The sequence below is a fragment of the Bombina bombina genome, chromosome 6, assembly GCF_027579735.1.
Source record: "Bombina bombina isolate aBomBom1 chromosome 6, aBomBom1.pri, whole genome shotgun sequence".
In the NCBI taxonomy this organism is placed as follows: domain Eukaryota; kingdom Metazoa; phylum Chordata; class Amphibia; order Anura; family Bombinatoridae; genus Bombina; species Bombina bombina.
In genome coordinates this window covers 260933483-260959708 of record NC_069504.1, presented here as the reverse complement: position 1 = coordinate 260959708, position 26226 = coordinate 260933483, and the positions used below count along the sequence as shown (strand labels likewise).

The window sequence follows — 26226 nt, the reverse complement described above, 5'->3', positions numbered from 1 at the left end:
TTAATTAATTTCGTTAGATTAAAATTATATTTAATTTAGGGGGGTGTTAGTGTTAGGGTTAGACTTAGCTTTAGGGGTTAATTCATTTATTAGAATAGCGGCGAGATTCGGTCGTCAGATTAGGGGTTAATAATTGAAGTTAGGTGTCGGCGATGTTAGGGAGGGCAGATTAGGGGTTAATACTATTTATGATAGGGTTAGTGAGGCGGATTAGGGGTTAATAACTTTATTATAGTAGCGCTCAGGTCCGCTCGGCAGATTAGGGGTTAATAAGTGTAGGCAGGTGTCGGCGACGTTGAGGGGGGCAGATTAGGGGTTAATAAATATAATATAGGGGTCGGCGGTGTTAGGGGCAGCAGATTAGGGGTACATAAGTATAACGTAGGTTGCGGTCGGCAGATTAGGGGTTAAAAAAAAATGTAATCGAGTTGCGGCGATGTGGGGGGACCTCGGTTTAGGGGTGCATAGGTAGTTTATGGGTGTTAGTGTACTTTAGAGTACAGTAGTTAAGAGCTTTATGAACCGGCGTTAGCCCAGAAAGCTCTTAACTCCTGCTATTTTCCTGCGGCTGGAGTTTTGTCGTTAGAGCTCTAACGCTCACTTCAGAAACGACTCTAAATACCGGAGTTAGGAAGATCCCATTGAAAAGATAGGATACGCAATTGACGTAAGGGGATCTGCGGTATGGAAAAGTCGCGGCTGAAAAGTGAGCGTTAGACCCTATTTTGAGTGACTCCAAATACCGGCGGTAGCCTAAAACCAGCGTTAGTAGCCTCTAACGCTGGTTTTCACGGCTACCGCCGAACTCTAAATCTAGGCCATAGGTTCTTAACTCCCTTATTTTTTTATACAAGCAGCGTATAGAAGCAATTGAAATGTATTACAATTTTTTTTTTTAAATAGATATACAAAATAAATGTTAAAAGCATTTTAAACCACAACTTGATTGTTTTACCAGTCCAGGGAGACACACTTTGAAAACTGTCACTGGTTTATTTATCGTATTACCTTTTCTGTGTCCAGTGGGAGAAATATAAATGTGGCCCTACACTGATCACTGAAAGGTTGAATGTTACAAAGTTAAATTCACACGGAAATAGAACAAGATAAATAACAAAAGTGCTTCACAATTTTATTTTTTCTAAACTCAATTAAATCTTTTTTTATAAGGGATAATTACATTTTGAGTTTAGTGTCCCTTTCAATGTTTGTGCTGCATTCACTCATACTGGCTTACCAGACCCAGCTTTTCACTAGTATGGCTACATTTTGAATTTGGTTAAGAGGAAAAAATAAAATAAATAAATCTGGTGTCCAGAAACTTGGCAAATGCATATGCATGGCTAGAAAACTATTACAGCAGGTCAGTCATGGAAAAATAGCTACTAATTTACACAGTAATATACTTCTCAGATCAGACTTATTTAATTGTCACGTAGTCATGAAAATATCCAGCATTATACAGTCTTCACAAAAGTAGTAGGTTGCAGTAATGCAGATCATTCTTTAAATAAAAATGCAAAATTACTTAAATTTCCACAATTAAATTGTACCTCATAAAAAAATGGAAATATTGGTGTTGCGAGTGTAACCAACTTTCTTTCAATATTAAAAAAATGTAATTATTAGAACATGGCATCATACATACTTATATTGCACTTTAAATACACTGCATTATGGGTTATTTTACATGGTTTAAAAGTAAAATATAAACATTTTAAATTATTTCTGTAATCCCATCTATAAGAAACAAGTACTCAATCCAACAGACTGACAATGCTTAAACATGTTCTGAAATGTTAATTCTACAAATATTTGCATTGAATCACAATTTAAAAAAAATAATAATACTGTCCGTAAGCATTTTTTAATTAAAAAAATAAATCTTTTCTTTTAAAGTGGCCTTGGTGGAAATACAGTCTTATGGCCTCTGAACTAGTTTACTTTTGTTTGCTTCCTGTTCGCCAAGTTTAAAGTGCGTATAGGCTAAAATTCCAAGTAAAGTACACACGATTCCAAGTCCCTGATTAAGAGAGAGAGTGTCCTTAAATAAGAGATACCCTCCAAGTAATGTGATGCAGAATTTAAAGTGCCCAAACATGTTGTATCTGAGTTTTTTTGTTAAGGATGAATAATTGAATAATGAAACATTCACAGTAAGTTTGCATTCACAACTTTAAGAACTGATATTGAGAGAATAGTCAAAATGATATACAAAATGGAGACAGCTACAACTTACAAATTATTAAACCTGTCCTGTGTTAAAGTTTGCTTGCTGGAGCCGAGTTTCTTTTGGGTAAAGAGTGTACTAGATACTGATTTTATGCCACCGATTTACACAGTACGTAAAAGAAATCCGATTTTATTAAAACGCAAGTATACCAAAAATGATTGCATACATATTCCCCACGTCATCTACAAACGTCATTACAAATGTGTGCACGTGTACTTTTCCATAACTCACAAGAAAAATGTTTCAAACACAACTGGCTCCATATTTAGCATCTGTTCATCTTCCCAAAACAATGTTTAGTATTGTATACTTATGTTTTCCAAAAAGTAATTGAAAATTTGAAGACAAAAATGTATTATTGTTACTTTGAACCATCTTGCAATAAACAGCAAATAATTAAGAATAAAATATCTTAAAAATTTTTTTTTTTAATCCTATCTGTGTGCAAAACTTAATAAGCAACATAAAAATACTTCTACAAAACATTTATCATTTAAACATTTCACAAAATGTAATTTATTATTACACTTACCCATTTCTCCCATTTATATGGATACCTTAAATTGTTTTACTGGCTCAGAGAAATAAGAATTTATGAGGATTAATTGACAGGACATGTCATAGCAGGACCCCTCTCTTCTAAATGAGATGTATTTGATGGGGTGATAAATGTTCCTTTTATTGTCTGTAACTTTTTGGTCAAAGCAAAACACTATGGGCTAGATCACAAGTGAGGCGCAAATTGTGTCACAAAACACATTACAAAGTACACTTACATATTATATTAACACCATCTAATAAAAATTATGTATAAATAAATATTGTGTTTAAAAAAACACATCAGATATATGTAGAAATATTTAAAAGGGACAGTCAAGTCCAAAATAAACTTTCATGATTCAGAGAGGGCATGTAATTTTAAGCAACTTTCCACTTCACTTTTATCACCAATTTTGCTTTGTTCTTTTGGTATTCTTAGATGAAAGTTAAACCTAGGTAGGCTCATATGCCAAATTCTTAGACCTTTAAGGCCGACTCTTACCTAAATGCATTTTGACAGTTTTTTACCAATAGAGGGCGTTAGTTCATGTATGTCATATAGATAACATTGAGCTCACACACGTGAAGTTACCTAGGAGTCAGCACTGATTGGCTAAAATGCAAGTCTGTCAAAAGAACTAAATAAGAGGGCAGTTTGCAAAAACTGGGGAATGGGTAATAAATGGATTATCTATCTTTTTAAACAACAAAAATTATGAATACATAGAACATATTCCATTATGTTAAGAACATTGGAATATGATATATTTATAGTCTTCTGTCGGTATAGAGCAATTACAAAAATGTTATAATGTTTGCGCAAGAGAGTGGGTGGTTTTTTTCCACTTGTTTTTCTCAATTAACTTCTACGGGGGAATGCGAAAACGTGATCACGATTTTCGACTTTTATGGGACAGTATACACCAATTTTCATATAACTGCATGTAATAGACACTACTATAAAGAAGAATATGAACAGATACTAATATTAAAATCCAGTATAAAAACTTTTAAAAACTTACTTAGAAGCTCCCAGTTTAGCACGGTTGATGAGGTAGTCTGGGACACCCACTGAAAGGGGCTGGGTAAACAAAAAGAGCAGACACTCCCCACCGCTGCATATGAAAAGACAGAACATAAACAAGAGCCTGCAGGAGTCTAAACATATGTATACATCTGGCACTGTGGGGCTTGGTAAGGAGTCTGAAAATCAGCACAATGTTCTTAAAAAATTAAGCAAAACTATACATTTTTATAGAAACACTACCAGAAGGGCTATATAAATGGATCATCTACAAAACATTTATGCAAAGAAAAATCTAGTGTACAAAGTCCCTTAAAGTGCGATTATAGTTACCGCTAGCTCAAAATACGTTTTTTTTTTAAACTTGTAATACGAACGCCATCTGACTAGCAGAGTTTTCGTAATTGAGAAAAAAATATATACTGTGCCACTTCTAGCCCTATGGGTGGCAGAGTCAACAATGCTCATATGTAAGAGAACATTATTTCCATGCTTTATGCATTACTTTATGTTAATATGTTTTACTAGGAAGAAAAGGAGAACTTGTCAGGATTGAAGGCAAAATAAGTGGGACCAAATATTTTAAAATCCAAGAGGATTAACAGCTTCTGTAAGAGATACCTTGAAATTGGGCACAACTTCAGCAAGACAATGATCAAAAACACACAGGCAGGGCTATGCATTAGTTTTCTACAATTGCCCAGTCAATGCAACTCAATTCACAATTCACGGTATTGATGCCTATCCACCTTGAAAATATTCCCAAGAAAGGACAAAAAAAAATATATATCCAGGAACCAGTACCCCCTAAACGTCTTCATAAATTGTTTCTCTCTACCTCAAATAAGTGTTGGAGACAATGTAGAGAAATAGGTTCCCATGCTTATGTTTGGGAACAAGTTTCAGCTTATTTGAGTATGGTTGTGGAGAAAGATACCTATACCCTTCCCTAGTCCCCACCATTAAACTGTACTTATGCTCAATTGTGTCAAGCAGTTAGTACCCCGGTTTTGGAAAAGTCTCAAAGTTTGACCAATGGTTTTGGGAAGTGGACTACATCATGTCTCTGGAGGGAATGTACTGTAGCTTTAGTGGTAAATTAGATTATTTTTCCAACATCCAGGTCCCCTGAGAGCAAAATACATTAACACCTTACTTATTGTTGATCAATCTTATAGCTAGTATTCCCATCAGTAATGAAAAATTGGTTTAATAAAAAGGTATTACAGACCTATGATTACCAAAAAGACAACTCGGTTGTTACGAATAAATGATAAAGTACTGACATATACTATTGCAGTAAGCACAGTTGGTTCTTATTTGTAACTATAAAAGTTGTTTAATCACAGGACAAATTTGTGTTCGACTTTTTAGTTTTGTAATTTGTTAAAATATTTCTTCAACGAATAGAACTTACCATTATCTTGCTTATCCCTGAAATAAACATGGCCCACATTGTCAAGATACACTCAAGAGGAGTAGCTGATACCTGGATTGGCTACCAAGCAGAGGTGGTATTGTGATCTCAGCATTGCCAGGTTAATCTGAAATGTTCTTTGTATAAGATCTGTGTGTTCAGGAATGCTGTAGTTTTCGAGACCCCCTTCTTTCCCCCTCAGCCTTGCCAGGTTTAATGTGAAATGCTCTATGTGTAACATCTGTGTGTAGAAATGCAGTGGTTTCGATGCCCCCTCCTTTCTCCTCCACTTGGGGGGTGGTACCTCCTGATACTGTGAGCTAAGCCTGGCTTTGTATGGTGGGTTGCTTGTAAATTATGACAAGGGCGGGGGTTCTTGGCAAGACAAACGAAACTGGGATATACCTTGATATTACAGAGAAACTTTAGTTAGAACTACCCTCGAACACAAGCAGCTAACATCACGGAAGGAGGTTCTCCACATATCTAAAGGAGCTTGGTAATACGTTTAGATAGTGTGTATTTTTATGTTATGTCCATTGTTATTTTGTTATTAAACACATAGAAAATCTAATTCTGTCTTTGGGCTCTAATATTTGAATTCACACTCTGAAGAGACAAGGTTAAAAGGCATGTTACCTAATTGTGTGAGTTATTGGGGTTCCCAAAACAGCCCTTTATTCAAAGTTTTGGTGGTGGCAGTGACTTGTTATACTGGGTTGGTGTGGACAGGATTTGGGGTTAATTTGGTGTCCCTTTAAGGTCCTTTGTAGAGTTAAAGGTTTTAGGGACCATTGGCTTATTGCTATTAACCCCTTCATGCCCAGACCCCTGCCCATTGTGATTAACCAAAAAAACTCAACCAAGGTAATTAAAAGGATACGTGACAGGCGAGGTATTTCCAATGATCCAGTAGATAGATAAGTTTACTGTAAAGGCAACAACACCAGACAAAAGTACCATGGCCTGTAACAGAATCAACATAAAACGAGGTTTACTTGTGTGATTTACAGCTAAATGCTTGACAGACACAAATTAAAACAAAACTTACGATAGCTGTGGGAGACCAAGGTCCAATTATGCCTCCTTCTCCGATGATTGGCTCAAAAAAAGGCACAACACACAGCAGCATAGCAGATGACATTGGTGCCTGGTAGTAGAGTAGTTGCATGGAGTTCACCTGTAATTCGTGCTGCTTAGATCCTACCCACTGTACATAAATAAATCAGAACATGATACAGTGAATGAAGTGCACAAAGCAGTAGAATCATCTTTAGTAGAATGGACAATATCACAGGGACAAATTAAATAGTAAATCAAATACATGGCTTGATGATTTAAAACAATCTTAAAAGCCAACAAGAATTCTAAGGAGCCAGACCAAGGTGTTTGCATGAAGAAATGCAGAATAAACATATATTGGGCTTGATTACAAGTGGTGCGCCAACATCTGCGCACAATCAATATTGATATAATTTTTTAAACGCAAGTTAAAGAACACTCATAAATTGAAAGTAAACAAGACTGCACAATGGCATTTTATGCTCCTTGGATTAGCATAACTGAACAGTTTGTGCGTACAGGGTAGCGAGCTAAAAAAAAGTTGCACTAAACACAACATAAGTACATTTAAATTAATTAGTTACACTCAGATAAACACTATCTGATAAAAATTATTCATAGAAATATTTAAAAAAAAAAAAAAATAAGTTAAAAGGGCTCATAGGTATGCAAGTGTACCTAAGCTGCATTGCTTACAAGCGAGACAGTGTGCAAGTGTACATAAGCTGCATTACAAGTGACAGTGTGCAAGTGTACATAAGCTGCATTACTTACAAGTGATACAGTGTGTATAAGCTGCATTACTTACAAGTGAAACAGTGTGCAAGTGTACATAAGCTGCATTACTTACAAGTGAGACAGTGTGCACGTGTACATAAGCTGCATTACTTACAAGTGAGACAGTGTGCAAGTGTACATAAGCTGCATTACTTACAAGTGAGACAGTGTGCACGTGTACATAAGCTGCATTACTTACAAGTGAGACAGTGTGCAAGTGTACATAAGCTGCATTACTTACAAGTGAGACAGTGTGCAAGTGTACATAAGCTGCATTACTTACAAGTGAGACAGTGTGCACGTGTACATAAGCTGCATTACTTACAAGTGAGACAGTGTGCAAGTGTACATAAGCTGCATTACTTACAAGTGAGACAGTGTGCAAGTGTACATAAGCTGCATTACTTACAAGTGAGACAGTGTGCAAGTGTACATAAGCTGCATTACTTACAAGTGAGACAGTGTGCAAGTGTACATAAGCTGCATTACTTACAAGTGAGACAGTGTGCAAGTGTACATAAGCTGCATTACTTACAAGTGAGACAGTGTGCAAGTGTACATAAGCTGCATTACTTACAAGTGACAGTGTGCAAGTGTACATAAGCTGCATTGCTTACAAGTGAGACAGTGTGCAAGTGTACATAAGCTGCATTACTTACATGTGACAGTGTGCAAGTGTACATAAGCTGCATTACTTACATGTGACAGTGTGCAAGTGTACATAAGCTGCATTGCTTACAAGTGAGACAGTGTGCAAGTGTACATAAGCTGCATTCCTTACAAGTGAGACAGTGTGCAAGTGTACATAAGCTGCATTCCTTACAAGTGAGACAGTGTGCAAGTGTACATAAGCTGCATTCCTTACAAGTGAGACAGTGTGCAAGTGTACATAAGCTGCATTCCTTACAAGTGAGACAGTGTGCAAGTGTACATAAGCTGCATTACTTATAAGTGACAGTGTGCAAGTGTACATAAGCTGCATTACTTACAAGTGAGACAGTGTGCACGTGTACATAAACTGCATTACTTACAAGTGAGACAGTGTGCAAGTGTACATAAGCTGCATTACTTACAAGTGACACAGTGTGCAAGTGTACATAAGCTGCATTACTTACAAGTGAGACAGTGTGCAAGTGTACATAAGCTGCATTACAAGTGACAGTGTGCAAGTGTACATAAGCTGCATTACTTACAAGTGAGACAGTGTGCAAGTGTACATAAGCTGCATTACAAGTGACAGTGTGCAAGTGTACATAAGCTGCATTACTTACAAGTGATACAGTGTGCAAGTGTACATAAACTGCATTACTTACAAGTGAGACAGTGTGCAAGTGTACATACGCTGCATTACTTACAAGTGAGACAGTGTGCAAGTGTACATAAGCTGCATTACTTACAAGTGAGACAGTGTGCAAGTGTACATAAGCTGCATTACTTACAAGTGAGACAGTGTGCAAGTGTACATAAGCTGCATTACTTACAAGTGAGACAGTGTGCAAGTGTACATAAGCTGCATTACTTACAAGTGAGACAGTGTGCAAGTGTACATAAGCTGCATTACTTACAAGTGAGACAGTGTGCAAGTGTACATAAGCTGCATTACTTACAAGTGAGACAGTGTGCAAGTGTACATAAACTGCATTACTTACAAGTGATACAGTGTGCAAGTGTACATAAGCTGCATTACTTACAAGTGAGACAGTGTGCAAGTGTACATAAGCTGCATTACTTACAAGTGAGACAGTGTGCACGTGTACATAAGCTGCATTACTTACAAGTGAGACAGTGTGCACGTGTACATAAGCTGCATTACTTACAAGTGAGACAGTGTGCACGTGTACATAAGCTGCATTACTTACAAGTGAGACAGTGTGCAAGTGTACATAAGCTGCATTACTTACAAGTGAGACAGTGTGCAAGTGTACATAAGCTGCATTACTTACAAGTGAGACAGTGTGCAAGTGTACATAAGCTGCATTACTTACAAGTGAGACAGTGTGCAAGTGTACATAAGCTGCATTACTTACAAGTGAGACAGTGTGCAAGTGTACATAAGCTGCATTACTTACAAGTGAGACAGTGTGCAAGTGTACATAAGCTGCATTACTTACAAGTGAGACAGTGTGCAAGTGTACATAAGCTGCATTACTTACAAGTGAGACAGTGTGCACGTGTACATAAGCTGCATTACTTACAAGTGAGACAGTGTGCACGTGTACATAAGCTGCATTACTTACAAGTGAGACAGTGTGCAAGTGTACATAAACTGCATTACTTACAAGTGAGACAGTGTGCAAGTGCACATAAGCTGCATTACTTACAAGTGAGACAGTGTGCAAGTGTACATAAGCTGCATTACTTACAAGTGAGACAGTGTGCAAGTGTACATAAGCTGTATTACTTACAAGTGAGACAGTGTGCACGTGTACATAAGCTGCATTACTTACAAGTGAGACAGTGTGCAAGTGTACATAAGCTGCATTACAAGTGACAGTGTGCAAGTGTACATAAGCTGCATTACTTACAAGTGAGACAGTGTGCAAGTGTACATAAGCTGCATTACAAGTGACAGTGTGCAAGTGTACATAAGCTGCATTACTTACAAGTGAGACAGTGTGCAAGTGTACATAAGCTGCATTACTTACAAGTGAGACAGTGTGCAAGTGTACATAAGCTGCATTACTTACAAGTGAGACAGTGTGCAAGTGTACATAAGCTGCATTACTTACAAGTGAGACAGTGTGCAAGTGTACATAAGCTGCATTACTTACAAGTGAGACAGTGTGCAAGTGTACATAAGCTGCATTACTTACAAGTGAGACAGTGTGCAAGTGTACATAAGCTGCATTACTTACAAGTGAGACAGTGTGCAAGTGTACATAAGCTGCATTACTTACAAGTGAGACAGTGTGCACGTGTACATAAACTGCATTACTTACAAGTGAGACAGTGTGCAAGTGTACATAAACTGCATTACTTACAAGTGAGACAGTGTGCAAGTGTACATAAACTGCATTACTTACAAGTGAGACAGTGTGCAAGTGTACATAAGCTGCATTACTTACAAGTGATACAGTGTGCAAGTGTACATAAGCTGCATTACTTACAAGTGAGACAGTGTGCAAGTGTACATAAGCTGCATTACTTACAAGTGAGACAGTGTGCAAGTGTACATAAGCTGCATTACTTACAAGTGAGACAGTGTGCAAGTGTACATAAGCTGCATTACTTACAAGTGAGACAGTGTGCAAGTGTACATAAGCTGCATTACTTACAAGTGAGACAGTGTGCAAGTGTACATAAGCTGCATTACTTACAAGTGAGACAGTGTGCAAGTGTACATAAACTGCATTACTTACAAGTGAGACAGTGTGCAAGTGTACATAAGCTGCATTACTTACAAGTGACAGTGTGCAAGTGTACATAAGCTGCATTACTTATAAGTGACAGTGTGCAAGTGTACATAAGCTGCATTACTTACAAGTGAGACAGTGTGCACGTGTACATAAACTGCATTACTTACAAGTGAGACAGTGTGCAAGTGTACATAAGCTGCATTACTTACAAGTGAGACAGTGTGCAAGTGTACATAAGCTGCATTACTTACAAGTGAGACAGTGTGCAAGTGTACATAAGCTGCATTACTTACAAGTGACAGTGTGCAAGTGTACAAAACTGCATTACTTACAAGTGAGACAGTGTGCACGTGTACATAAGCTGCATTACTTACAAGTGAGACAGTGTGCAAGTGTACATAAGCTGCATTACTTACAAGTGAGACAGTGTGCACGTGTACATAAACTGCATTACTTACAAGTGAGACAGTGTGCAAGTGTACATAAACTGCATTACTTACAAGTGAGACAGTGTGCAAGTGTACATAAACTGCATTACTTACAAGTGAGACAGTGTGCAAGTGTACATAAGCTGCATTACTTACAAGTGATACAGTGTGCAAGTGTACATAAGCTGCATTACTTACAAGTGAGACAGTGTGCAAGTGTACATAAGCTGCATTACTTACAAGTGACAGTGTGCAAGTGTACATAAACTGCATTACTTACAAGTGAGACAGTGTGCAAGTGTACATAAGCTGCATTACAAGTGAGACAGTGTGCAAGTGTACATAAGCTGCATTACTTACAAGTGACAGTGTGCAAGTGTACATAAACTGCATTACTTACAAGTGAGACAGTGTGCAAGTGTACATAAACTGCATTACTTACAAGTGAGACAGTGTGCAAGTGTACATAAGCTGCATTACTTACAAGTGAGACAGTGTGCAAGTGTACATAAACTGCATTACTTACAAGTGATACAGTGTGCAAGTGTACATAAGCTGCATTACTTACAAGTGAGACAGTGTGCAAGTGTACATAAACTGCATTACTTACAAGTGAGACAGTGTGCAAGTGTACATAAGCTGCATTACTTACAAGTGAGACAGTGTGCAAGTGTACATAAGCTGCATTACAAGTGAGACAGTGTGCAAGTGTACATAAGCTGCATTACAAGTGAGACAGTGTGCAAGTGTACATAAGCTGCATTACTTACAAGTGACAGTGTGCAAGTGTACCTAAGCTGCATTACTTACAAGTGACAGTGTGCAAGTGTACATAAGCTGCATTACTTACAAGTGAGACAGTGTGCAAGTGTACATAAGCTGCATTCCTTACAAGTGAGACAGTGTGCAAGTGTACATAAGCTGCATTCCTTACAAGTGAGACAGTGTGCAAGTGTACATAAGCTGCATTCCTTACAAGTGAGACAGTGTGCAAGTGTACATAAGCTGCATTCCTTACAAGTGAGACAGTGTGCAAGTGTACATAAGCTGCATTCCTTACAAGTGAGACAGTGTGCAAGTGTACATAAGCTGCATTCCTTACAAGTGAGACAGTGTGCAAGTGTACATAAGCTGCATTCCTTACAAGTGAGACAGTGTGCACGTGTACATAAGCTGCATTCCTTACAAGTGAGACAGTGTGCACGTGTACATAAGCTGCATTACTTACAAGTGAGACAGTGTGCAAGTGTACATAAGCTGCATTACTTACAAGTGAGACAGTGTGCAAGTGTACATAAGCTGCATTACAAGTTAGACAGTGTGCAAGTGTACATAAGCTGCATTACTTACAAGTGACAGTGTGCAAGTGTACATAAGCTGCATTACTTACAAGTGAGACAGTGTGCAAGTGTACATAAGCTGCATTCCTTACAAGTGAGACAGTGTGTAAGTGTACATAAGCTGCATTACTTACATGTGACAGTGTGCAAGTGTACATAAACTGCATTACTTACAAGTGAGACAGTGTGCAAGTGTACATAAGCTGCATTACTTACAAGTGAGACAGTGTGCACGTGTACATAAGCTGCATTACTTACAAGTGAGACAGTGTGCAAGTGTACATAAGCTGCATTACTTACAAGTGAGACAGTGTGCAAGTGTACATAAGCTGCATTACTTACAAGTGAGACAGTGTGCAAGTGTACATAAGCTGCATTACTTACAAGTGAGACAGTGTGCAAGTGTACATAAACTGCATTCCTTACAAGTGACACAGTGTGCAAGTGTACATAAGCTGCATTGCTTACAAGTGAGACAGTGTGCAAGTGTACATAAGCTGCATTACTTACAAGTGATACAGTGTGCACGTGTACATAAGCTGCATTACTTACAAGTGAGACAATGTGCAAGTGTACATAAACTGCATTACTTACAAGTGACACAGTGTGCAAGTGTACATAAGCTGCATTACTTACAAGTGAGACAGTGTGCAAGTGTACATAAGCTGCATTACTTACAAGTGAGACAGTGTGCAAGTGTACATAAGCTGCATTACTTACATGTGACAGTGTGCAAGTGTACATAAGCTGCATTACTTACAAGTGACAGTGTGCAAGTGTACATAAGCTGCATTACAAGTGACAGTGTGCAAGTGTACATAAGCTGCATTACTTACAAGTGAGACAGTGTGCAAGTGTACATAAGCTGCATTACTTACAAGTGAGACAGTGTGCAAGTGTACATAAGCTGCATTACTTACAAGTGAGACAGTGTGCAAGTGTACATAAGCTGCATTACTTACAAGTGAGACAGTGTGCAAGTGTACATAAGCTGCATTACTTACAAGTGAGACAGTGTGCAAGTGTACATAAGCTGCATTACTTACAAGTGAGACAGTGTGCAAGTGTACATAAGCTGCATTACTTACAAGTGAGACAGTGTGCAAGTGTACATAAGCTGCATTACTTACAAGTGAGACAGTGTGCAAGTGTACATAAGCTGCATTACTTACAAGTGAGACAGTGTGCAAGTGTACATAAGCTGCATTACTTACAAGTGAGACAGTGTGCAAGTGTACATAAGCTGCATTACTTACAAGTGAGACAGTGTGCAAGTGTACATAAGCTGCATTACTTACAAGTGAGACAGTGTGCAAGTGTACATAAGCTGCATTACAAGTGACAGTGTGCAAGTGTACATAAGCTGCATTACTTACAAGTGAGACAGTGTGCACGTGTACATAAGCTGCATTACTTATAAGTGACAGTGTGCAAGTGTACATAAGCTGCATTACTTACAAGTGAGACAGTGTGCAAGTGTACATAAGCTGCATTACTTACAAGTGAGACAGTGTGCAAGTGTACATAAGCTGCATTACTTACATGTGACAGTGTGCAAGTGTACATAAGCTGCATTACTTACATGTGACAGTGTGCAAGTGTACATAAGCTGCATTACTTACAAGTGAGAGTGTGTAAGTGTACATAAGCTGCATTACAAGTGACAGTGTGCAAGTGTACATAAGCTGCATTACTTACAAGTGAGACAGTGTGCAAGTGTACATAAGCTGCATTACTTACAAGTGAGACAGTGTGCAAGTGTACATAAGCTGCATTACTTACAAGTGAGACAGTGTGCAAGTGTACATAAGCTGCATTACTTACATGTGACAGTGTGCAAGTGTACATAAGCTGCATTACTTACAAGTGAGACAGTGTGCAAGTGTACATACACTGCATTACTTACAAGTGACAGTGTGCAAGTGTACATAAGCTGCATTACTTACAAGTGAGACAGTGTGCAAGTATACATAAACTGCATTACTTACAAGTGAGACAGTGTGCAAGTGTACATAAGCTGCATTACTTACAAGTGAGACAGTGTGCAAGTGTACATAAACTGCATTACTTACAAGTGAGACAGTGTGCAAGTGTACATAAGCTGCATTACTTACAAGTGAGACAGTGTGCAAGTGTACATAAACTGCATTACTTACAAGTGAGACAGTGTGCAAGTGTACATAAGCTGCATTACTTACAAGTGAGACAGTGTGCACGTGTACATAAGCTGCATTACTTACAAGTGAGACAGTGTGCAAGTGTACATAAACTGCATTACTTACAAGTGAGACAGTGTGCAAGTGTACATAAGCTGCATTACTTACAAGTGAGACAGTGTGCAAGTGTACATAAGCTGCATTACTTACAAGTGAGACAGTGTGCACGTGTACATAAGCTGCATTACTTACAAGTGAGACAGTGTGCAAGTGTACATAAGCTGCATTACTTACAAGTGAGACAGTGTGCAAGTGTACATAAGCTGCATTACAAGTGACAGTGTGCAAGTGTACATAAGCTGCATTACTTACAAGTGACAGTGTGCAAGTGTACATAAGCTGCATTCCTTACAAGTGAGACAGTGTGCAAGTGTACCTAAGCTGCATTACAAGTGACACAGTGTGCAAGTGTACATAAGCTGCATTACTTACAAGTGAGACAGTGTGCAAGTGTACATAAGCTGCATTACTTACAAGTGAGACAGTGTGCAAGTGTACATAAGCTGCATTACTTACAAGTGAGACAGTGTGCAAGTGTACATAAGCTGCATTACTTACAAGTGAGACAGTGTGCAAGTGTACATAAGCTGCATTACTTACAAGTGAGACAGTGTGCAAGTGTACATAAGCTGCATTACTTACAAGTGAGACAGTGTGCACGTGTACATAAGCTGCATTACTTACAAGTGAGACAGTGTGCAAGTGTACATAAGCTGCATTACTTACAAGTGAGACAGTGTGCACGTGTACATAAGCTGCATTACTTACAAGTGAGACAGTGTGCAAGTGTACATAAGCTGCATTACTTACAAGTGAGACAGTGTGCAAGTGTACATAAACTGCATTACTTACAAGTGAGACAGTGTGCAAGTGTACATAAACTGCATTACTTACAAGTGAGACAGTGTGCAAGTGTACATAAGCTGCATTCCTTACAAGTGAGACAGTGTGCAAGTGTAAATAAGCTGCATTCCTTACAAGTGAGACAGTGTGCACGTGTACATAAGCTGCATTCCTTACAAGTGAGACAGTGTGCACGTGTACATAAGCTGCATTCCTTACAAGTGAGACAGTGTGCAAGTGTACATAAGCTGCATTCCTTACAAGTGACACAGTGTGCAAGTGTACATAAGCTGCATTACTTACAAGTGAGACAGTGTGCAAGTGTACATAAGCTGCATTACTTACAAGTGAGACAGTGTGCAAGTGTACATAAGCTGCATTACTTACAAGTGAGACAGTGTGCAAGTGTACATAAGCTGCATTACTTACAAGTGAGACAGTGTGCAAGTGTACATAAGCTGCATTACTTACAAGTGAGACAGTGTGCAAGTGTACATAAGCTGCATTACTTACAAGTGAGACAGTGTGCAAGTGTACATAAGCTGCATTACTTACAAGTGAGACAGTGTGCAAGTGTACATAAGCTGCATTACTTACAAGTGAGACAGTGTGCAAGTGTACATAAGCTGCATTACTTACAAGTGAGACAGTGTGCAAGTGTACATAAGCTGCATTACTAAGTGACACAGTGTGCAAGTGTACATAAGCTGCATTACTTACAAGTGAGACAGTGTGCAAGTGTACATAAGCTGCATTACTTACAAGTGAGACAGTGTGCAAGTGTACATAAGCTGCATTACTTACAAGTGAGACAGTGTGCAAGTGTACATAAGCTGCATTACTTACAAGTGAGACAGTGTGCAAGTGTACATAAGCTGCATTACTTACAAGTGAGACAGTGTGCAAGTGTACATAAGCTGCATTACTTACAAGTGAGACAGTGTGCAAGTGTACATAAGCTGCATTACTTACAAGTGAGACAGTGTGCAAGTGTACATAAGCTGCATTACTTACAAGTGAGACAGTGTGCAAGTGTACATAAGCTGCATTACTTACAAGTGAGACAGTGTGCAAGTGTACATAAGCTGCATTACTTACAAGTGAGACAGTGTGCAAGTGTACATAAGCTGCATTACTTACAAGTGAGACAGTGTGCAAGTGTACATAAGCTGCATTACTTACATGTGAGACAGTGTGCAAGTGTACATAAGCTGCATTACTTACATGTGACAGTGTGCAAGTGTACATAAGCTGCATTACTTACAAGTGAGACAGTGTGCAAGTGTACATAAGCTGCATTACTTACAAGTGAGACAGTGTGCAAGTGTACATAAGCTGCATTACTTACATGTGACAGTGTGCAAGTGTACATAAGCTGCATTACTTACAAGTGAGACAGTGTGCAAGTGTACATAAGCTGCATTACTTACATGTGACAGTGTGCAAGTGTACATACACTGCATTACTTACAAGTGAGACAGTGTGCAAGTGTACATAAGCTGCATTACTTACAAGTGACACAGTGTGCAAGTGTACATAAACTGCATTACTTACAAGTGAGACAGTGCAAGTGTACATAAGCTGCATTACTTACAAGTGACACAGTGTGCAAGTGTACATAAACTGCATTACTTACAAGCGAGACAGTGTGCAAGTGTACATAAGCTGCATTGCTTACAAGCGAGACAGTGTGCACGTGTACATAAGCTGCATTACTTACAAGTGAGACAGTGTGCAAGTGTACATAAGCTGCATTACTTACAAGTGAGACAGTGTGCAAGTGTACATAAGCTGCATTACTTACATGTGACAGTGTGCAAGTGTACATAAGCTGCATTACTTACAAGTGAGACAGTGTGCAAGTGTACATAAGCTGCATTACTTACAAGTGACAGTGTGCAAGTGTACATAAGCTGCATTACTTACAAGTGAGACAGTGTGCAAGTGTACATAAGCTGCATTACTTACAAGTGAGACAGTGTGCAAGTGTACATACACTGCATTACAAGTGAGACAGTGTGCACGTGTACATAAGCTGCATTACTTACAAGTGAGACAGTGTGCAAGTGTACATAAGCTGCATTACTTACAAGTGAGACAGTGTGCAAGTGTACATAAGCTGCATTACTTACAAGTGAGACAGTGTGCAAGTGTACATACACTGCATTACAAGTGAGACAGTGTGCAAGTGTACATAAGCTGCATTACTTACAAGTGAGACAGTGTGCAAGTGTACATAAGCTGCATTACTTACAAGTGAGACAGTGTGCAAGTGTACATAAGCTGCATTACTTACAAGTGAGACAGTGTGCACGTGTACATAAGCTGCATTACTTACAAGTGAGACAGTGTGCACGTGTACATAAGCTGCATTACTTACAAGTGAGACAGTGTGCAAGTGTACATAAGCTGCATTACTTACAAGTGAGACAGTGTGCAAGTGTACATAAGCTGCATTACTTACAAGTGAGACAGTGTGCAAGTGTACATAAGCTGCATTACAAGTGACAGTGTGCAAGTGTACATAAGCTGCATTACTTACAAGTGAGACAGTGTGCAAGTGTACATAAGCTGCATTACTTACAAGTGAGACAGTGTGCAAGTGTACATAAGCTGCATTACTTACAAGTGAGACAGTGTGCAAGTGTACATAAGCTGCATTACTTACAAGTGAGACAGTGTGCAAGTGTACATAAGCTGCATTACTTACAAGTGAGACAGTGTGCAAGTGTACATAAGCTGCATTACTTACAAGTGAGACAGTGTGCAAGTGTACATAAGCTGCATTACTTACAAGTGAGACAGTGTGCAAGTGTACATAAGCTGCATTACTTACAAGTGAGACAGTGTGCAAGTGTACATAAGCTGCATTACTTACAAGTGAGACAGTGTGCAAGTGTACATAAGCTGCATTACTTACAAGTGACACAGTGTGCAAGTGTACCTAAGCTGCATTACTTACAAGTGAGACAGTGTGCAAGTGTACATAAGCTGCATTCCTTACAAGTGAGACAGTGTGCAAGTGTACATAAACTGCATTACTTACAAGTGAGACAGTGTGCAAGTGTACATAAGCTGCATTACTTACAAGTGAGACAGTGTGCAAGTGTACATAAGCTGCATTACTTATAAGTGACAGTGTGCAAGTGTACATAAGCTGCATTACTTACAAGTGAGACAGTGTGCACGTGTACATAAACTGCATTACTTACAAGTGAGACAGTGTGCAAGTGTACATAAGCTGCATTACTTACAAGTGACACAGTGTGCAAGTGTACATAAGCTGCATTACTTACAAGTGAGACAGTGTGCAAGTGTACATAAGCTGCATTACTTACAAGTGACAGTGTGCAAGTGAGACAGTGTGCACGTGTACATAAGCTGCATTACTTACAAGTGAGACAGTGTGCAAGTGTACATAAGCTGCATTACTTACAAGTGAGACAGTGTGCACGTGTACATAAACTGCATTACTTACAAGTGAGACAGTGTGCAAGTGTACATAAACTGCATTACTTACAAGTGAGACAGTGTGCAAGTGTACATAAGCTGCATTACTTACAAGTGAGACAGTGTGCAAGTGTACATAAGCTGCATTACTTACAAGTGAGACAGCGTGCAAGTGTACATAAGCTGCATTACTTACAAGTGAGACAGTGTGCAAGTGTACATAAGCTGCATTACTTACAAGTGACAGTGTGCAAGTGTACATAAGCTGCATTACTTACAAGTGAGACAGTGTGCAAGTGTACATAAGCTGCATTACTTACAAGTGAGACAGTGTGCAAGTGTACATAAGCTGCATTACTTACAAGTGAGACAGTGTGCAAGTGTACATAAACTGCATTACTTACAAGTGAGACAGTGTGCACGTGTACATAAGCTGCATTACTTACATGTGACAGTGTGCAAGTGTACATAAACTGCATTACTTACAAGTGAGACAGTGTGCAAGTGTATATAAGCTGCATTACAAGTGAGACAGTGTGCAAGTGTACATAAGCTGCATTACTTACAAGTGACAGTGTGCAAGTGTACATAAACTGCATTACTTACAAGTGAGACAGTGTGCAAGTGTACATAAACTGCATTACTTACAAGTGAGACAGTGTGCAAGTGTACATAAACTGCATTACTTACAAGTGAGACAGTGTGCAAGTGTACATAAGCTGCATTACTTACAAGTGAGACAGTGTGCAAGTGTACATAAACTGCATTACTTACAAGTGAGACAGTGTGCAAGTGTACATAAACTGCATTACTTACAAGTGAGACAGTGTGCACGTGTACATAAGCTGCATTACTTACAAGTGAGACAGTGTGCAAGTGTACATAAACTGCATTACTTACAAGTGAGACAGTGTGCAAGTGTACATAAGCTGCATTACTTACAAGTGAGACAGTGTGCAAGTGTACATAAGCTGCATTACTTACAAGTGAGACAGTGTGCAAGTGTACATAAGCTGCATTACTTACAAGTGAGACAGTGTGCACGTGTACATAAGCTGCATTACTTACAAGTGACAGTGTGCAAGTGTACATAAGCTGCATTACTTACAAGTGAGACAGTGTGCAAGTGTACCTAAGCTGCATTACTTACAAGTGACACAGTGTGCAAGTGTACATAAGCTGCATTACTTACAAGTGAGACAGTGTGCAAGTGTACCTAAGCTGCATTACTTACAAGTGACAGTGTGCAAGTGTACATAAACTGCATTACTTACAAGTGAGACAGTGTGCAAGTGTACATAAGCTGCATTACTTACAAGTGAGAGTGTGCAAGTGTACATAAGCTGCATTACTTACAAGTGAGACAGTGTGCAAGTGTACATAAGCTGCATTACTTACAAGTGAGACGGTGTGCACGTGTACATAAGCTGCATTCCTTACAAGTGAGACAGTGTGCAAGTGTACATAAGCTGCATTCCTTACAAGTGAGACAGTGTGCAAGTGTACATAAGCTGCATTACTTACAAGTGAGACAGTGTGCAAGTGTACATAAGCTGCATTCCTTACAAGTGAGACAGTGTGCAAGTGTACATAAACTGCATTACTTACAAGTGAGACAGTGTGCAAGTGTACATAAGCTGCATTCCTTACAAGTGAGACAGTGTGCAAGTGTACATAAGCTGCATTCCTTACAAGTGAGACAGTGTGCAAGTGTACATAAGCTGCATTACTTACAAGTGACACAGTGTGCAAGTGTACATAAGCTGCATTCCTTACAAGTGACACAGTGTGCAAGTGTACATAAGCTGCATTCCTTACAAGTGAGACAGTGTGCAAGTGTACATAAGCTGCATTACTTACAAGTGAGACAGTGTGCAAGTGTACATAAGCTGCATTACTTACAAGTGAGACAGTGTACAAGTGTACATAAACTGCATTACTTACAAGTGAGACAGTGTGCAAGTGTACATAAGCTGCATTACTTACAAGTGAGACAGTGTGCAAGTGTACATAAGCTGCATTACTTACAAGTGAGACAGTGTGCAAGTGTACATAAACTGCATTACTTACAAGTGAGACAGTGTGCACGTGTACCTAAGCTGCATTACTTACATGTGACAGTGTGCAAGTGTACATAAGCTGCATTACTTACAAGTGAGACAGTGTGCAAGTGTACATAAACTGCATTACTTACAAGTGAGACAGTGTGCACGTGTACCTAAGCTGCATTACTTACAAGTGACACAGTGTGCAAGTGTACATAAGCTGCATTACTTACAAGTGACACAGTGTGCAAGTGTACATAAGCTGCATTACTTACAAGTGAGACAGTGTGCAAGTGTACATAAGCTGCATTACTTACAAGTGAGACAGTGTGCAAGTGTACATAAGCTGCATTACTTACAAGTGAGACAGTGTGCAAGTGTACATAAGCTGCATTACTTACAAGTGAGACAGTGTGCACGTGTACATAAGCTGCATTACTTACAAGTGAGACAGTGTGCAAGTGTACATAAGCTGCATTACTTACAAGTGATACAGTGTGCAAGTGTACATAAGCTGCATTACTTACAAGTGATACAGTGTGCAAGTGTACATAAGCTGCATTACTTACAAGTGATACAGTGTGCAAGTGTACATACGCTGCATTACTTACAAGTGACACAGTGTGCAAGTGTACATAAGCTGCATTACTTACAAGTGAGACAGTGTGCACGTGTACATAAGCTGCATTACTTACAAGTGAGACAGTGTGCAAGTGTACATAAGCTGCATTACTTACAAGTGAGACAGTGTGCACGTGTACATAAGCTGCATTACTTACAAGTGAGACAGTGTGCAAGTGTACATAAGCTGCATTACTTACAAGTGAGACAGTGTGCAAGTGTACATAAACTGCATTACTTACAAGTGAGACAGTGTGCAAGTGTACATAAGCTGCATTACTTACAAGTGAGACAGTGTGCAAGTGTACATAAGCTGCATTACTTACAAGTGAGACAGTGTGCAAGTGTACATAAGCTGCATTACTTACAAGTGAGACAGTGTGCAAGTGTACATAAGCTGCATTACTTACAAGTGAGACAGTGTGCAAGTGTACATAAGCTGCATTACTTACATGTGACAGTGTGCAAGTGTACATAAGCTGCATTACTTACAAGTGACACAGTGTGCAAGTGTACATAAGCTGCATTACTTACAAGTGACACAGTGTGCAAGTGTACATAAGCTGCATTACTTACAAGTGATACAGTGTGCAAGTGTACATAAGCTGCATTACTTACAAGTGATACAGTGTGCAAGTGTACATAAGCTGCATTACTTACAAGTGATACAGTGTGCAAGTGTACATAAGCTGCATTACTTACAAGTGAGACAGTGTGCAAGTGTACATAAGCTGCATTACTTACAAGTGAGACAGTGTGCAAGTGTACATAAGCTGCATTACTTACAAGTGAGACAGTGTGCAAGTGTACATAAGCTGCATTACTTACAAGTGAGACAGTGTGCAAGTGTACATAAGCTGCATTACTTACAAGTGAGACAGTGTGCAAGTGTACATAAGCTGCATTACTTACAAGTGAGACAGTGTGCAAGTGTACATAAGCTGCATTACTTACAAGTGAGACAGTGTGCACGTGTACATAAGCTGCATTACTTACAAGTGAGACAGTGTGCAAGTGTACATAAGCTGCATTACTTACAAGTGAGACAGTGTGCAAGTGTACATAAACTGCATTACTTACAAGTGAGACAGTGTGCACGTGTACATAAGCTGCATTACTTACAAGTGAGACAGTGTGCAAGTGTACATAAGCTGCATTACTTACAAGTGAGACAGTGTGCACGTGTACATAAGCTGCATTACTTACAAGTGAGACAGTGAGCACGTGTACATAAGCTGCATTACTTACAAGTGAGACAGTGTGCAAGTGTACATAAGCTGCATTACTTACAAGTGAGACAGTGTGCACGTGTACATAAGCTGCATTACTTACACGTGAGACAGTGTGCAAGTGTACATAAGCTGCATTACAAGTGAGACAGTGTGCAAGTGTACATAAGCTGCATTACTTACAAGTGAGACAGTGTGCAAGTGTACATAAGCTGCATTACTTACAAGTGAGACAGTGTGCAAGTGTACATAAGCTGCATTACTTACAAGTGAGACAGTGTGCACGTGTACATAAGCTGCATTACTTACACGTGAGACAGTGTGCAAGTGTACATAAGCTGCATTACTTACAAGTGACACAGTGTGCAAGTGTACATAAGCTGCATTACTTACAAGTGAGACAGTGTGCAAGTGTACATAAGCTGCATTACAAGTGACAGTGTGCAAGTGTACATAAGCTGCATTACTTACAAGTGACACAGTGTGCAAGTGTACATAAGCTGCATTACTTACAAGTGAGACAGTGTGCAAGTGTACATAAGCTGCATTACAAGTGAGACAGTGTGCAAGTGTACATAAGCTGCATTACTTACAAGTGACAGTGTGCAAGTGTACCTAAGCTGCATTACTTACAAGTGACAGTGTGCAAGTGTACATAAGCTGCATTACTTACAAGTGAGACAGTGTGCACGTGTACATAAGCTGCATTACTTACAAGTGAGACAGTGTGCACGTGTACATAAGCTGCATTACTTACAAGTGAGACAGTGTGCACGTGTACATAAGCTGCATTACTTACAAGTGAGACAGTGTGCACGTGTACATAAGCTGCATTACTTACAAGCGAGACAGTGTGCAAGTGTACATAAGCTGCATTACTTACAAGTGACACAGTGTGCAAGTGTACATAAGCTGCATTACTTACAAGTGAGACAGTGTGCAAGTGTACATACGCTGCATTACTTACAAGTGAGACAGTGTGCAAGTGTACATAAGCTGCATTACTTACAAGTGACACAGTGTGCAAGTGTACATAAGCTGCATTACAAGTGACAGTGTGCAAGTGTACATAAGCTGCATTACTTACAAGTGATACAGTGTGTATAAGCTGCATATGGGTAACATGCCCCGTTAACATACATAAGCAAAGCACTATTCTGCTCCTCATCTCTGAGGAGTAAATTTCCATACCCTGGCTGCTGGGTGTGCCAACTTAGAACTTACTAGAATCCTTTGTGAGCCCCTAACAATTGGTAACTGTCACACTAGCATACTTTGGAATACAGTATAAAGTGATGAAAATTATGACCTAGAATGGCAACACTGCATAATACTGACCACTTGATAAAGGGATGTTACTAAAACACCCAGTGTAGCAAACAACATTCCAAGGACATTAAACTTCACATCATAGTATGAGTTAAGAAACACTCCCAATGTTATAGGTATCTGAAATTATAAAAAAAAAAGCTTGTAAATGACATGTAACTGCTAAAAGCAATATATACAGACAGATATATAAAAATATATTAAAAAAATCAATAACAATAAATATATAATAAATAATAATAAATATATATTGGGCTCACTTCCGCATTGGTTTCTCCAAATAAGAAAAGTGGTAGATGGAGTTTTTCCATTGAAAAACAATTGCAGCAAACAAAATGTTAATTTGTTCTAATAAACTTTAGACTTAGCTGATATGTTAATCTTTTGGACCACTGGGTGGGACAACTATCTACGTCTGCTGCGACGTAGAGAGTAAAAATGACATGTAATTCGATATAATGAACTCTACTTACTTTGTTAAAATGACATGCAACGCTGCAGACTTCGCCACGGTATTTTTGTTGATATTTGCTACCTTCATGTGCGCGTGCACACAAATTACATAATCGCATTCCACACATTCTTTTGAAACATATGTGGGGTGCAATTACGTAATTATAAGCATGCTAACATGGATGTCACAAATTTTGGCCTCACATTTCTTCTTAAAGCGGCAATGGACATGCCTGCATATACAGCTAAACAGTAGCAAAATTTAGACGGCGTCATTTCTCATTCAATTATACATCTAATCAAAATTTTAAAAAGCATCGCTCCACCTCTCTAACACTTTTTATATGCACTTCTTAGTTATAGGTCCATTATGATCAAAATTAGCATGTCCATGGATGCTTTAAGAAGAAATGCGAGGACTAAATTTCCTCTCCTTCGAGATTTGCTACCTCCATGTGAGCATGCTTGTAATTTTGTAATCGCATTACACATATTCTTTTAAAACATACGTGGAATGCTATTACGTAATTGTGCGCATGCGCACATGAAGGTAGCAAATCTCGACAAGGTAGGAAATATCGACAGAACAACAGCTCTGTTTCCTTCTGCAGTGCGATTCCACTGCTAGTTAATTAATTGAACTAAATATTTGTTATAAAGATTTCAAATCTGTTTTTACTATAAGTTAAATTGACTATCACTTTAAGCAGCATTGTACTACTGGAATCTAATTGAGTACATCTAGTGAGCCAAAGGCAAGAGGCATATATGTGCAGCCACCTAGGTATGCTCTTCAACAAAGGATACAAAAAGAACAAATCAAATTTAATAAGGAAAGTACATAAGAAAGTTGTTTAGATTTGCATGCTCTGTCTGTCTGACTCATGAAAGTTAAATTTACTATGTTTAAATGTTAACTGTAAGCTATTATGCTATGGGGGAGTATGGCACTCAAATGCTTACGTCTCATGTTTATTATCTAAAAACATGACTTTTAGTGACAAACTTTGGAATCAGTTGAATCTCTACAAACAAAATGTTTTATTACAACTGTGTATATTATGTGTGTGGTGTCACACACTCACCAGCGTAAGCTTGATCTTGAGGGAGAACATCTTTCCGTACCAAATGGTTTGGATGAGGATGATGACCGGGGTAGTCATGACTTTGGCAAGCTGGTAGGTGCCTATAGTGTTATTCTGTAGGGACAAGTTGGTGAAGACCACAAAGCCACAGAAACTAAGGGCAAGAAGCAACACCTTAGAGGCAGGTAGGCGCTTGGGGCAAAAGACCCCTAACCTCTGGCAGATATATAAACCTAGCCAAGTCACAACAAAGTGCAGCAGAGTAAGGCTCATATTGGGGAAGCTGTAATGCACGTAGATCCATTTGTTCAGAAACACAATGCAGATAGAAGACATTAAGTTTGCCAGAAGACCAGCAGCAATCCGTCCAGAGCCAGACAGAGACATAATGACAGCTGAATGGGAGGCTGGGCAACAGGTACTAAAAGGAATACAGACAATCAAAGGATAAGAAGTGAGGTAAAGGCAGACAGTTCGGTGGGTATGGAGAGATAATAGGGGTAGAGGAGAAGAAAAATAAAGGGAGCGATAAAGGAAATATCATATATAAGAAGAGAACACTAAAAGAAGTAAAGACTGAGTATGCACACAGCAATAGAATATTAGCGGACAGGGGGACCCATAAAGATACAGTAATAGTCCAGCCAATGATGCTCTCCTATAACACACCACACTCTTGCAAATACCCCGCCTCCCCGAACCGGGGCAAGCAACCTGGAATGCGCAAGCGCACACTCCCAGCGCCTGACACGTCACAGTGACCAATTCATTGCTGTCC

The 26226-nt window shown here is 39.0% G+C and overlaps 1 protein-coding gene across 2 annotated transcripts; it reads right to left on the bottom strand.

Annotated features, from left to right (window-relative positions):
- Positions 1 to 1111: 1111 nt before the first annotated feature.
- SLC35E3 (solute carrier family 35 member E3) lies at positions 1112 to 26226 on the bottom strand. Of its 2 annotated transcripts, none has more exons than XM_053719792.1 (6): positions 26118 to 26226; positions 25449 to 25869; positions 23920 to 24030; positions 6266 to 6424; positions 6098 to 6180; positions 1112 to 2108 (listed from the first exon to the last, which is right to left on the bottom strand). In XM_053719792.1, exons 2-6 carry the CDS (start codon positions 25833 to 25835, stop codon positions 1922 to 1924), a joined length of 927 nt encoding a protein of 308 aa, XP_053575767.1. In that variant the 5' UTR covers positions 25836 to 25869; positions 26118 to 26226; the 3' UTR covers positions 1112 to 1921. The 2 variants fall into 2 exon arrangements, with proteins under 2 accessions (XP_053575767.1, XP_053575768.1); XM_053719793.1 differs by having other exon boundaries at positions 26163 to 26222.